Here is an 11,573-nt window from a genome sequence, read left to right on the forward strand (position 1 = left end):
TCTAATACTATACCGTTTCACCCACCAGATGCAGCTCCTTAATAAACTGATGTGAAATGCTACTGATTGTTTTAACAACTTTTTAATTCCCTTGCAAAGCCCTTACACGAGCATCTTGTTCCAAAAGCTCTCGTCAGGATCCGCTTGAACGAAGACAAATTCCTCTGCCCAACTGTCTGTCTCGCTCCAACAGCTCTGTTTGCAAGTGTAGATCAGTACAGTCCCAAATTCGACAGGCGAACCTGCAGTGGAGAATTTGAACTGCCCGTTAAATCTGTATTCCGTGCAAAACATTTATATAGTCAGCTCCCATTTATCCACACTAAAATCTGTTCATGCATCTGTTCCATTTATGTGGGCGTTGGTTTCCAGACTATGACAAAAAGCCGCAGGTGAAATTGCCCAACAACCGCGTTCCCTTATGCAGCCTAGAGGCAACGTACGACATATTGGTACATATTGTGGTTTCTAGCCATATGGGCCTCCTGTCTGCCAAAGCACCAGAGGAGAGAAATTACCACAGTAAGCACAACTGCAATCTGCAGGAAGAATGAGAGGAGGAACGAGTTCATGGAGGTTCTGGAAATGGAATTCTGCAGGTGTGGATGAATCTGCTGTTCTGGAGTATGTCAATGTTAATCAGTATGACATCACCTGAGCTGCGACTAGGAATGGCGATGTCATTAGTATCCTTGGTTCCTCTAAAAACCACCTGCATAAATCTGGCTATGACAGTGTGGATCCAGTGTTGTACCTCCTGAGGATGTGCCAAGTGTACCGACAACTGTTCTGGCACTTTTTGAGCAAAGGAATAATAATCAGGTTAATGTCATCAGTGGTGTTTAAATGAGCTGGAAGTTCACACCCCAATGGTGCCACGATACTATCCTATGTGCGGTCGACACCCATTTATCCAGCACTAACTCTTCCCAGCAAAAATTTCTGGACAAGAGCAGACGAGCCAGCAGTTGCCCATCAAGACTGTGTATATTAAAAAACTCCATTGTCATTTGCATAAAGTTAGTACAGTACCTTGGAATGACACTCCTTCAAGCTGCAGGTTCCTTATCAGCGCAGGCATAATTTGTAGTTCGAAACACCTGTTTGCACCACACCTTATGCAATCTGCTACCTTCAGGGTGCATGGCTGCTTGCTGATAAACAGGGGCTCCCCATTCCAACAGAACCTGGCCCAAATGGTGAGTACTGTGTATAGCATCTTACCCAGAAGAGCAATAAACTTTCAGAAAGGCATTTTATCATGAATGTTTACTTTGATGTTGAGTTGGTCTCCACTGTATCGTAGTTTCTTTTTTTTTTTTTTTTTTCATTTTGCTTTTTTCATTACCTTATCAGCTGATCTGGATGGCGACGTAACCGTTTGTGAAATTTGTAGAAAACTTCATCTCCGTGCCTGATGTTTGTCTTCTCGTAATGCTCCTCAGCGTAGTTCACTCGCTTCTCTGCTGCTTCATTGCTATGAATGTTAGCAAAAACCAGTTACATATATTTAGCTACTAAATGTAGTATCATGTTTGTACCTTGATTTTGTGAAAACACTTCCTTCTGTGCATTGATACTGCTGTAGCAGACTGTGCACATGAGAATCCAGTTCACTCTGATCTGAACCAGGTTCTTCGACTACTTCAATATAATAACTGCGAAATGTTCCAGATATATCCTGCAGTGCGTCGCATCTTTGTTGCTCGTTTTGTCTTAATTCTCCAAAGATTTCTTTCACATTCGCCACTGGCAGCTCGACCTAAAATAATATAAACGAAGACGGATTTATTGTTGGACATAAAAGCTTGTGCAGATTTAAAGAAGCTAACATTTCCTTGAGGCACACAGAGCTAGACCCGTAACTAACAAAAGCAAGTTTATTCTCTCAAGGCAGAGCTAATCAAAGGGTATAAAGGAAACCAGCTGCCAGGATAAACTTCGTTACTGGTTATGTCTTGTCCTGTATCCTTCTGCCCTGACCTACATTACCTGCACTTCAGATACCGCCTCCAATTCAAACGAAGTATCTTCCATAATGGTCTCTGTGTGTGACCCGCTCGCAGTCGCAGACGATAAGGCCAAGTTTTGAAGGGTTTGTGGAAGTTCTGCCGCTATGGGGTCTACGTTTCCAGAATCAGACGGGTCACCCCAAACGTCCTGTTCATCCAACCAATCACTGACTCCTGCGGTGTGTGGTTGGGGTGGAGATTCTGTTTTGGCATCTTCCTGGCTTCGTATAACTTTCCAACTGAAAGAAAACCATTAAACTGGTACTGATTCGATGGCGCTCTGTAGCGTACATTGCCAGTTGTTTGAGGCGAAGGAAGAGGGCATTCCTCGTTACACTGAAGCACAACATACAGCATGAAAGTTTACATGCCTTTCGCTCTTATTCCAACACGATGGGTTGATGCAACAGAATATATAAAGTGTCCTGTGGTAGAAACTAGTTCTGTCAAGAGGGCTGTATATTTGTAGAGCGAAGAGTAGCTTCCTCCCGCACAGAGGACAACCTAATTCTGGTGTGGATCTCGAAGCAGCCTTTGTCCAGTCCTATAAAAAGGAAATGCTAGGATATAATTAACAGATCGGCAGAAACAATCTGGTTCAGTCTGAACTGTTACACGCACTGTTTGTGCTTCGTACACGAAAAATGTACGCCAGACGTAAACTTACAGGCAATCCGCCGAGCTTATTTGTGCTAAAAGACGTGCTTCCACAAATTGGTTCATCTTTTAAACCAAGAAAGTACATATTTCAATCAAGTAAACAAACCCACGTGGGTCAAAATACAGCGCTACAAACTTGCGCATGCGTGTGCGGCTGATCACGTGGTTATTAATCTCGCACTCGCCATCTCGCCATGCTCAGAAGGCATGGTGGTGAAGTTTGCAAGTGACATTCAAGTGCCGTTTTTCTTTTCATCTGCAATAGATTGTTATCGCTTGATAGCCACTTGATATTTCGAAACGTGAAGGGCAATGTCTGAGAAGAAGGGTGAGGAAGTATGAGTTTGCAGACGAAGATATGTTTCACAAAAGAGCTCGAAGGAACCGCAGCGAGACACACAGTGTTGGCTGTAGGCTGTAGTAGCGAAATAAATATGTCCTCTCCTCCAAAGGGCGCTCTGTCATGCTTAAAGTTTTTCCTAGACGCAGGCGAAAGTTCAGATGTCCATCCCGAGGAAGTGTCGGACCCATGGTCTATGAAGCTGCCTGCCTTCACGAAAGAAGACAACCCTCACGGCGTACTCTGCGAAAGCTCTTTTGCAACTCTCTTCCCAAAGTACCGTGAGAAGTATTTGAAGGAATGTTGGCCACTCGTGAAAAAGTCTTTGTCCGAACACGTAAGATGCATATATTACGTTCTTGTTCAGTGAAGCACTTCCTTTGCAGTTAAACATGCCTTCACAATATGCACCTATCGTCTCAGGGCGTGCAAGCAGAGCTGGACTTGATCGAAGGAAGCATGACTGTAAGCACCACCAGAAAGATGTACGATCCATACATCATCCTCAAGGCACGCGATCTCATCAAGCTCCTTTCACGAAGTGTCCCATACGAGCAGGTACGTGGTTAGAATGAGGAATGGCAATTGATGAAAAGCACACGCTATAGGAGTCATGACCCCTGGTTAGTCAGCAGTGCTACCTTTACACTCTGCCAAGTACCTGATCAACACTGGCCTCCGTGGATCGAGTTGTCGGCGTACTGTTCCCAAGATTGCGGGTTTGAACCCAGCAACATGCTGGCAGAGTACGAGTTGCTTAGACATGCCGTCTTCCACGATAGACGTTAAATGCGTTCTGCACACCCAATATGGCAGGGACTGCATATGGCCCGCAGTGACCTATTTCAGTGTTTCTCAACTGGGGTTCCGCGAGCCTTGTACTAACGTTCTGTGAACAGGGTACAGTTCAGCACCCGCATGTGTAACCTGATCGCCGACCAAGGCTTCCTCTAGGACAGCCCCTGTTATCAGACCGTGCTCGACATTTGATCGCTCGGATTGGGAGTGACGTAGATGTCGCTGGACCAGGTTGCCGCGGCTGACAGTCATTGCAAAGAGCTGTCGTTTTCGTCAGTTTGTGCAACCAGCAACTCAACTCGTCAGTTTGTCCACACCACGCTTTTGCTTTTCTCTTATGTTTCGAAAACACACAAGCACTTGGAAAGTTGAGGCTACTTCAGTGAAACCTCGGAGCTACTCTAGTGCCTACACGAACTTGGGATTGACAAGCATCCGACACAAAACACAGTGCATTGTGGCAAAACACAATTCGTTATCCACGGGGAAGTATTGTGAAACAGTTGGATAAATCCGGCAAAACCTCAATCGACATCTCGCGACAAAACCATAAACAATTAAAACAGTTAAAGGAGCATGGAAAGACTCGAGAACAAATATGTTGGGAGAACTAGAAATTGGGATTATACGCCCTGGGACACACATTTGCACAAAAACTACCAGTACAGGGCGTAATCCTGGAGCGTAAGAGAGCTTTCAATCTCGCAGGTCAGAAAACCTGCTCTCCTGGGCTGCCAGTCCGCAACTTCATGTGTCTTGCCAATACTGAGGCGAGTGCCTTCTTTTTTTTTTTCCTTTCTTTTTGCAGCCACATTTAGCCCCGCCCTTCCCGCGTCTCGACTGGTCACTCCCACTAGCAGATGATTCAGGGTGGCCAATGAAGAGTCCTCTGCCACTTGACGTCACGAGACGCGAGGAGCAGCTTGGCGCCGCCGCTGCACGCTGTCTTGCGAAGTAATTTTCTCGGTAGATTCGCACTTCCCAGCGGAATGTTATATGTTCTAACTGCCTTCTGTGCTCCTTTAAAGGAATTATTATTAAACAATTAAATAGTCAGTTTAACAGAATCAAAATTTGCTACTTTACAACATCTGTAGGTCGCATTACCCATTCCTAGACAGTTGTCCCAGTGTAGCAAGTTCCTTGAGGTCGTGCTTGCACGATCATGGGTTCTTTTGAATAACATAAGTTGAAAACCACTTAACTTAAATTGAGAGCATAAGCTGAGAACCATCTTATTCTGTGGCCTGAGGGCCCTTGACCACCAAGCAGAAGAAAGCTACTCTCTCAGAAGAAGAATTAGGAACAAAACCAGATTTTTAGGCATGGTTTTTACCCTTGCCCGTCACTGTGCTGCCCCTGTCTATGTTAGGCAGAACATACGCCTGTGAGCACCCCTTGTGGCTTATTAACCTCATGCAGCTGGTCTTTACGTGCACTTTGGTAAACTACCACTGTCACTAATGTGGGGATTCAGATAGGCTCATCTTAATTCTCACACTATGTCAAAAAGTGACACACTAAATAAATAAAAACGGAACAGTTATGCATAGACACTATCACTGTTTGCAAACAAATGGCGCAGACCGAAAGACTTACAGGGAGCAAATTCGGTTGACGTACCCTGGCAATGCGGAGCCGGCAAAAGTGTCTTTGCAAACAGGAATACTTCCAGGGAGCACATCCAGCGCATGCTATTTGTTGCACGATCCACATGTACACTGCTAGCTTTCACAATATCAGATCCAAGGCTCGTTCTTAACAGGCAATCCGAGTGCTCGAAGATGACATGGGTTGCGACATCATTAAAATTGGAAGTTTGGTTCGGAACAGAGAACGGTTTGTCCGCCGTCGACAGAGACTTGTTGGCCCTGATGGTACAACACTCAAAGTAAGCTCATATTTCTTTTCTTTCTTTACCCTTTTTGGTTTGTGAATCGTGGCTACTCTTTTGCAGGCAATAGAACTGCTCACTAATTGCTACGTGCTCGTGCAAGGCAATACAGTGGCTGCTCTGGGACCTTACAAAGGCTTGCAACATGTGAGACCATAAGCCTTGTCATTGTACACAGAGCATGTTGTAGTATCATTAGCATTTTTAAGCTTGTCTCGTTGTTGCTAGTGATGGCATACACTATTTGGGGCTTGCAGTCGAGCCCGCTAGTTTGAGCGGTTTGATAAACTTCCAAATTTCCTTTCAGACTTTCTGAGGTTCTCGAGAGTTCGCAGAGTTGACCTTTATGGGAAAAAGTTAAAAGCACCGTTACAGCCTTTATAATATAAAATAGCAACTCAGAAATCAAACAGCGCAAGTATACACTGCACATAGGAAAGATACATACTTGTTTGTGCAACATTGTCTTTCTGCTACACGAGCAGAGCTTGCTTGGTGGTGCCCAGAAGAGGTATTTTCTGGGGTTTCCACCTGACAAGCTGAAGCAAAAATACTTGGTAACTAGACTTGCAGTGTCGTAATCGAAACATAACATCAGCACATGGCATTTTTTATCGAGCTGTTGAACCATAGAACAGATCTGCCACATCTGAGTAGGACATAGACGTGCACGCGTAATAAGGTCAAACCGTGGTGGACTTTTCCGAATTTTTCGAATAAAGTTTGATCCCCTAATTCTAACTTAGGCGTCGCCTTCCTGGCATGTGTAGTTGTTACAACCTAATACATATTACCAGTGGCGTCAATAGGGTACGCGTCATCCATTGCAGGAGCTCTTTGCGTCCCCCTCCCCCCCAAAAAAAAACAACAAAACAATACAAAAAATAATGGATCCCTTTCCATATCAAGCGATACACAATAAATAACTATACTATACCAGGCGCTGGAAGAAAAAAATTGCGTGCTCACAGAGGGCTGCACACATTGTTTTTGGCGAGACTGCGCCACGGAGAAAGATCCCCTTTTCGTCATGTCACCCGGTGTGGGCCGCACACCCTAGTGACGCCACTGTATATTACTTATTCTGCAGGTGCGTAAGATTGCAGAAGACACTATGAAGAACGTCCATCCAATATATAATATCAAGGTGATCACCAGTTCCTGTTTGGTTAATTTGTCAGCCTGCATCATAATAGTCTGACCATGCAGGCGTTGATGATTAAACGAGAGCTTGCAAAGGATCCAAAGTTGAAGAATGAGAACTGGGATCGTTTCCTTCCTAAATTCAAGTCCAAGACCCTTTCCCAGCGCAAGAAGCCCAAGAAGAGGCGTGTCAAGGGAGAGTACACGCCGTTTCCTCCACCGCAGCCAGAAAGCAAGGTGATGTTATCTTCGAGTTGTTTATATTTATACCAATAGGTAGCTTCTCTAGTAGTGGGGAGGGCAGGTTCGCCATTACCTGCTGCTCATATATGAAGCTTAGATACAGTGAAATAGTGTTAGTTTAGGCCTTGTTAGTTCAATATCTTTATTAGTCTGAAGCTTAGCTACAGTGATACCCTCAATTTAAAGTCCCTGTTAGTTTGAAGCTTAGCTGCACTTCAACATCTACTTGGGTCTTATTGCTTCAGTATTGTGGACGATTTAAAACTGAAGTGTGGTGAAAAGTCACACGTTCAAAATCTTCGTTAATTTTTAGTGTGAGAATTCAAGCAGTGAAGAGACAAAGGGCCAGGTTGAATAGACGAGGACAGGAATGCCATTTCTCCGAGAAAATAAACTGAGAGATTGAGAACCTTTTTTTATGCCTTTTTTTAACATCATTTCCTGAACTCTATTAAGAGAAGAAGTCATTACAAAGGGTAATGTCAAGCAATGAGCTTAACAATAAGTGGCAGCTCGAAGCAGTACACACCATTGACAGGGTACGTAATTTTGAGAGTAACGGGTACTCGTTCATTATTACCAGCGGCATGGCTGAGTGGATAGGAGCATCCGCTCATTGGTGGTGACTCCAAGGTCGTGCTGACGGCTAGGAGGCGGTGGATTCGAATCCTACCACCCGCTGTGCTGTATGAGATTTTCCCCTGGGTTCTCCGGCAGACTTCCCAGAACCCCCCACCCCCCTTCCTTCCTGCTGTCCTCTCTCCACCTATCCACATCTGTACACTGCTCATAGCCACAGATGCTTTGTGGCGCTGACACGGAATAAGACCAAAAATACGAGCTCATTATTACTGGTCTTAATGTCTTTCCTTTCTTGTGCAGGTGGATAAATTACTGGCATCTGGTGAATATTTCCTCAAAGAAAGTGAACGTAAGGCGAAGAAGATGAAGGAAAAGAGTGTAAGTGGAAGCTTCCTTGGTGTAGCTCTCTTCTCAAGTGCTTTGGTGCAACCCCCCTCCACTTCGGTCTTCCTTTTGGTCTCCTTATGTAGTTCAGTGTAGATAAAATGGCACATGTGGACACACGATTATTTCAGAGCATAGGCAGCAAGGAAAAGGGATGATACCAGACACGCTATGAGTAACTCTCTTCTGAAGGAAACATAGTGTAACTATCTCTCTAAAGCCCACAGCTTTCTGCGATAGAAAATTAACATTTCCACAAAATGGGATTTAGAAATCCACGCGATTCATGATATCTTTGCGTACTTGTACAGATACCAAATACCAAAGCACAAGTACCTTGGTATTGTACTGTCTTTTGAATGTCCCTTTGTACACCTGAGTGCACAACGTGGGGCCCTGTGTGATGCATTTGATACATATTTACAGGAGCAAAAGGTGGAAGCTGAAGTGAAGAGACAGGAGAAGCGCAACAAAGCCTTTGAGCCACCAGAAGAACCCGTAATCAAGAAGAAAGCCGAGAAACGAGGTTAGCGTTGCTCTCGCACTTGGACATTCAAAGGAAGCATCATCTTTTACCACGCTCATCTCTCGTTACAGAGTCCACGTTCAACGTTGAAGCTCTGAAGAAGAAAGTGAAGTTATCTCAGGTACAGGACAGCTTTTCATTTGCGAATTATCTTTATTTAAGAGCAGTATTTTCTCACAATGGTGCTCCTTCTTATTTAACATTGCAGAAAAGGGCGGATAAGGTTAAGAAAATCCAGTGGCAGAGCTGAATTCGTCTAATTTTTTCAGGTGCACTTGTCTTAGTGGACATTTTATCTCATTGTACATATTGTCAGTGTCTCGAGTTGCTCATAAATGTATCTGTGTACAAATAGTATTTATGGGTACTTGTCTTCTTTGCGGGGTACTCATTGTTTTGAGTACTCATCTCTTTAGTCCTCAAGGGACATTGAAGCGTAGTTGTCGTGTGCATTTTCATATTGAATTAGGCGGATGATGTTGAAAATATAGACAGATATTGTATGTATCCAACTGTTTATAGCACGTTCAGGTAAAACTGATAAACATACGTAATTATACCTATGTACTACTTTCAGCATAACTTCCACTTCTACATGTTAACATTTGAGAGCTTATTTACCAAACTATTTTGCTACCTACAAAACTATGACGTGTGCAGTGCAGGTTGGTGAAACCTCTTCTCTCGTTTCTCATTTTTGACATGTGCTTTGAGCAGATCCAGGATCTCATTCTGGAGCTCCAGAGGGGCCTCTTTTTTACCTTTAAAGACAATAAATTGTAGTAGTAACAAAAATACTATTACACATTTAGTACAATTACTTTCATTAAAGTCTTACCCGTAGCCCAGTGGTAGATGTCCCAGTCGTTGGAAGGAAGGTTGATGAGCATGTCATATTTCTGCAGTTGTTCTTCGGTGAACGTGTTGAGATACTTTGCTGCAAAAGTGCTGATGAGAAAAAAAGATCTTATGAAGTAACATCACCGTTGATAAGTAGAGCCTGAAGTCTTCGGGAAGTATGTTTTTCGAAATTCGGGGGGGGGGGGTAAAAATCGGGTAAATAAACATGTGCTCTAAATGTGTGCGAATTCGGGCGAAAAAACTGTCGGTATCCTAAATTCGGGCAGAAATCTGGCTCAGTTGCTCAAACTAACCGTACTGGTTTGGTAGAAACAGTGATGTAACTTCATCTGCTGCCAAACAAGTGAGTCTGCATTCCTACAGACTTCTCAGTGAAGGAAATTTGCTGGGTAAAAATAGTGTTTCACCATAAATAAACGATCTTCAATTTGGGGTAAAAATTTGGGGAAGAATTAGGTGAAACCATAAAACTTTAGGCTCTACTGATAGCTACTGTAGCCAGTAAAGCAAACCTGAGCACAAGGTCATTTTCCAGCATCCCACGTTTCCGACTCTGGTAGAGAAGCCTCGCTCGTTGCACCTCTAAGGTCTCGTTTGTCCGAGTGGTATAGCCAGTGGTACTTGCAGCCCGGCAAGGCGCTGCCAAACTAGTGACAGAACTTTGGCATAGGCACTGCAAAGGAACACGAGAAAATAAAGCTGCATGTGTGCACCCAATGACCCATTTAACTGATGCAAGCCATACAGCAAAGGCATGATGCCATTGTGCTTCCGTTACAATGTTCCAGATGGTGTAAAAAAATGGGAGAAACCCATAAAAATGGTGGACCTGAACTTCTTCCGAAAAATAGCTGCATTGCAACATGAGTTTGTACGAATGCGGAGTCTGCTTTGACAATCGTCCACTATACTTGCACAGACTGTAACAGTGATTCGTGAGAAACATACACATTGTATTTGTTTCTTCGAGGCTGTTTGCTCTGTATTTTGTCAAAGGCTTTTTATGTGCAGAAGTAATGTTTGTTGTGATGCTTTACGGTGTGCTTCAAATAACACATGAGGACATGCAAAACCCACACCAACAAGACTGAACTTGATCGCAAATCATTGTGACATATAGTCACTGGGAGTCCTGCCAATCTATACAGCTGTAGCTGCTGAGATGTGCTGCCATCAGCCACATAGCCAACTGCTTGCAGCCTCAGGTTTTCTGTCGTCAACTGGAGAGATGACTTCAGCTCATCGACTCATTCGCCTTTATCGCTTCAGCAAATTCGATAATGTAGCGGCGTTTTTTTGTTGAGTGGAAATTGTAAGGCAGGAGAAGTGAGGTCATGGCTCTCCAAAGAAAAATGGCCAGAGTTTCCACAGAGTGTTAACTCTGGAACAGTGAAGTAGTCTAGCGGTACGATGTCTCATGCACTTGAGTCTGCTGTAGTCAAAGGTGTCGTCTGCTACTGCTGCACAGTGATCGTGTCTGAGTACTTGTTATCCACGCGTAACGAAGCGGTTTGTTATGGTGCAGATATTCGAGTGCTGTATAAATTTTCTGTAAATGGGAACCAGGTGTAACGAACAACCTACAGGTACGAGCAGCTGCATTCTTCGTATGACCGCACTCATGTTTGAAGACCGGTCGCGTGGCGAAGAATGCGATTCACAGCATGAATATATTTGGGTCTTCACAGCAAGAAAACATCGAATCGGCAGATATATCACTTTTCGTCCGCTCAGATTTACAGTTACATGCGCTTCGGTATTTGTCTGCGGAAGCTACAGCCACTATACAGCCAGTGCCTATAGCAGAAGACTATCCAAGCTCATCGCTCATCCAGCCAATGGATGGATGGATGGATAGTGGCTGTTCCCTTTGTAGCGGGCGGTGACGTTGCGCCACCTAGCCAAAGAAAGAAGAAATAAGTGTTAAACTATAGTGTTAAAAAGACTAAGCCTAATCGTTTGTGACCCCAGTTTTAGCACTGACTACCGTTGATAAGCTTCCTCTTCCACCAGTAGTTCAACCTGGCCTTCGTTATTCCAACTGCCTCGGAATCCACCTCACCCTCCTCATTCCCAAAGCCCAGTGCTCTCCACATCTCTGTGCCCTCCCTCAGTCCCGGATGGAGTCCC

The 11,573-nt window shown here is 44.2% G+C and overlaps 3 protein-coding genes across 5 annotated transcripts; 1 reads left to right on the top strand and 2 right to left on the bottom strand.

The window, feature by feature from the left end:
- Positions 1-66: 66 nt before the first annotated feature.
- LOC135394146 (programmed cell death protein 2-like) lies at positions 67-2,821 on the bottom strand. The gene is made up of 7 exons (XM_064624695.1): positions 2,680-2,821; positions 2,384-2,556; positions 1,993-2,251; positions 1,542-1,762; positions 1,349-1,477; positions 1,033-1,187; positions 67-242 (listed from the first exon to the last, which is right to left on the bottom strand). Exons 1-7 carry the CDS (start codon positions 2,755-2,757, stop codon positions 103-105), a joined length of 1,155 nt encoding a protein of 384 aa, XP_064480765.1. The 5' UTR covers positions 2,758-2,821; the 3' UTR covers positions 67-102.
- Positions 2,822-2,846: 25 nt separating this feature from the next.
- Positions 2,847-8,939, top strand: LOC135394147 (KRR1 small subunit processome component homolog). Of its 3 annotated transcripts, none has more exons than XM_064624697.1 (11): positions 2,847-3,000; positions 3,162-3,349; positions 3,436-3,570; positions 5,576-5,701; positions 5,768-5,851; positions 6,795-6,851; positions 6,914-7,084; positions 7,973-8,050; positions 8,483-8,582; positions 8,654-8,703; positions 8,791-8,939. In XM_064624697.1, exons 1-11 carry the CDS (start codon positions 2,985-2,987, stop codon positions 8,830-8,832), a joined length of 1,047 nt encoding a protein of 348 aa, XP_064480767.1. In that variant the 5' UTR covers positions 2,847-2,984; the 3' UTR covers positions 8,833-8,939. The 3 variants fall into 3 exon arrangements, with proteins under 3 accessions (XP_064480767.1, XP_064480766.1, XP_064480768.1); XM_064624696.1 differs by having other exon boundaries at positions 2,848-3,000; positions 3,156-3,349; XM_064624698.1 differs by lacking the exon at positions 2,847-3,000 and adding an exon at positions 4,519-4,580 and having other exon boundaries at positions 3,201-3,349.
- LOC135394149 (succinate dehydrogenase assembly factor 2, mitochondrial-like) lies at positions 8,716-11,269 on the bottom strand. Its single transcript, XM_064624699.1, has 4 exons — positions 11,028-11,269; positions 9,956-10,116; positions 9,421-9,530; positions 8,716-9,343 (listed from the first exon to the last, which is right to left on the bottom strand). The coding sequence occupies exons 1-4, from the start codon at positions 11,064-11,066 to the stop codon at positions 9,228-9,230; spliced, it is 426 nt and encodes a 141-aa protein (XP_064480769.1). The 5' UTR covers positions 11,067-11,269; the 3' UTR covers positions 8,716-9,227.
- Between the last annotated feature and the right edge of the window lie 304 nt (positions 11,270-11,573).

This window comes from Ornithodoros turicata, chromosome 5 (genome assembly GCF_037126465.1).
Source record: "Ornithodoros turicata isolate Travis chromosome 5, ASM3712646v1, whole genome shotgun sequence".
Classification (NCBI taxonomy): Eukaryota; Metazoa; Arthropoda; class Arachnida; order Ixodida; family Argasidae; genus Ornithodoros; species Ornithodoros turicata.

What these genes read in the sequence shown, in the direction of transcription:
- LOC135394146 (XM_064624695.1), bottom strand. Translation starts at nt 2,757, where the DNA reads ATGTACTTTCTTGGTTTAAAAGATGAACCAATTTGTGGAAGCACGTCT. An exon ending in TGTTGGAATAAGAGCGAAAG is followed by an intron (nt 2,252 to 2,383) that starts GCATGTAAACTT and finishes GTTTTCTTTCAG; the next exon opens with TTGGAAAGTTATACGAAGCC. An exon ending in TGAAGGAGTGTCATTCCAAG is followed by an intron (nt 243 to 1,032) that starts GTACTGTACTAA and finishes TCTCCACTGCAG; the next exon opens with GTTCGCCTGTCGAATTTGGG.
- LOC135394147 (XM_064624696.1), top strand. An exon ending in ATCCAATATATAATATCAAG is followed by an intron (nt 6,852 to 6,913) that starts GTGATCACCAGT and finishes CTGACCATGCAG; the next exon opens with GCGTTGATGATTAAACGAGA. An exon ending in GAAGAAAGCCGAGAAACGAG is followed by an intron (nt 8,583 to 8,653) that starts GTTAGCGTTGCT and finishes CTCTCGTTACAG; the next exon opens with AGTCCACGTTCAACGTTGAA.
- LOC135394149 (XM_064624699.1), bottom strand. Translation starts at nt 11,066, where the DNA reads ATGAGTGCGGTCATACGAAGAATGCAGCTGCTCGTACCT. An exon ending in GAATGCAGCTGCTCGTACCT is followed by an intron (nt 10,117 to 11,027) that starts GTAGGTTGTTCG and finishes GTTCCTTTGCAG; the next exon opens with TGCCTATGCCAAAGTTCTGT. An exon ending in CATCTACCACTGGGCTACGG is followed by an intron (nt 9,344 to 9,420) that starts GTAAGACTTTAA and finishes TTGTCTTTAAAG; the next exon opens with GTAAAAAAGAGGCCCCTCTG.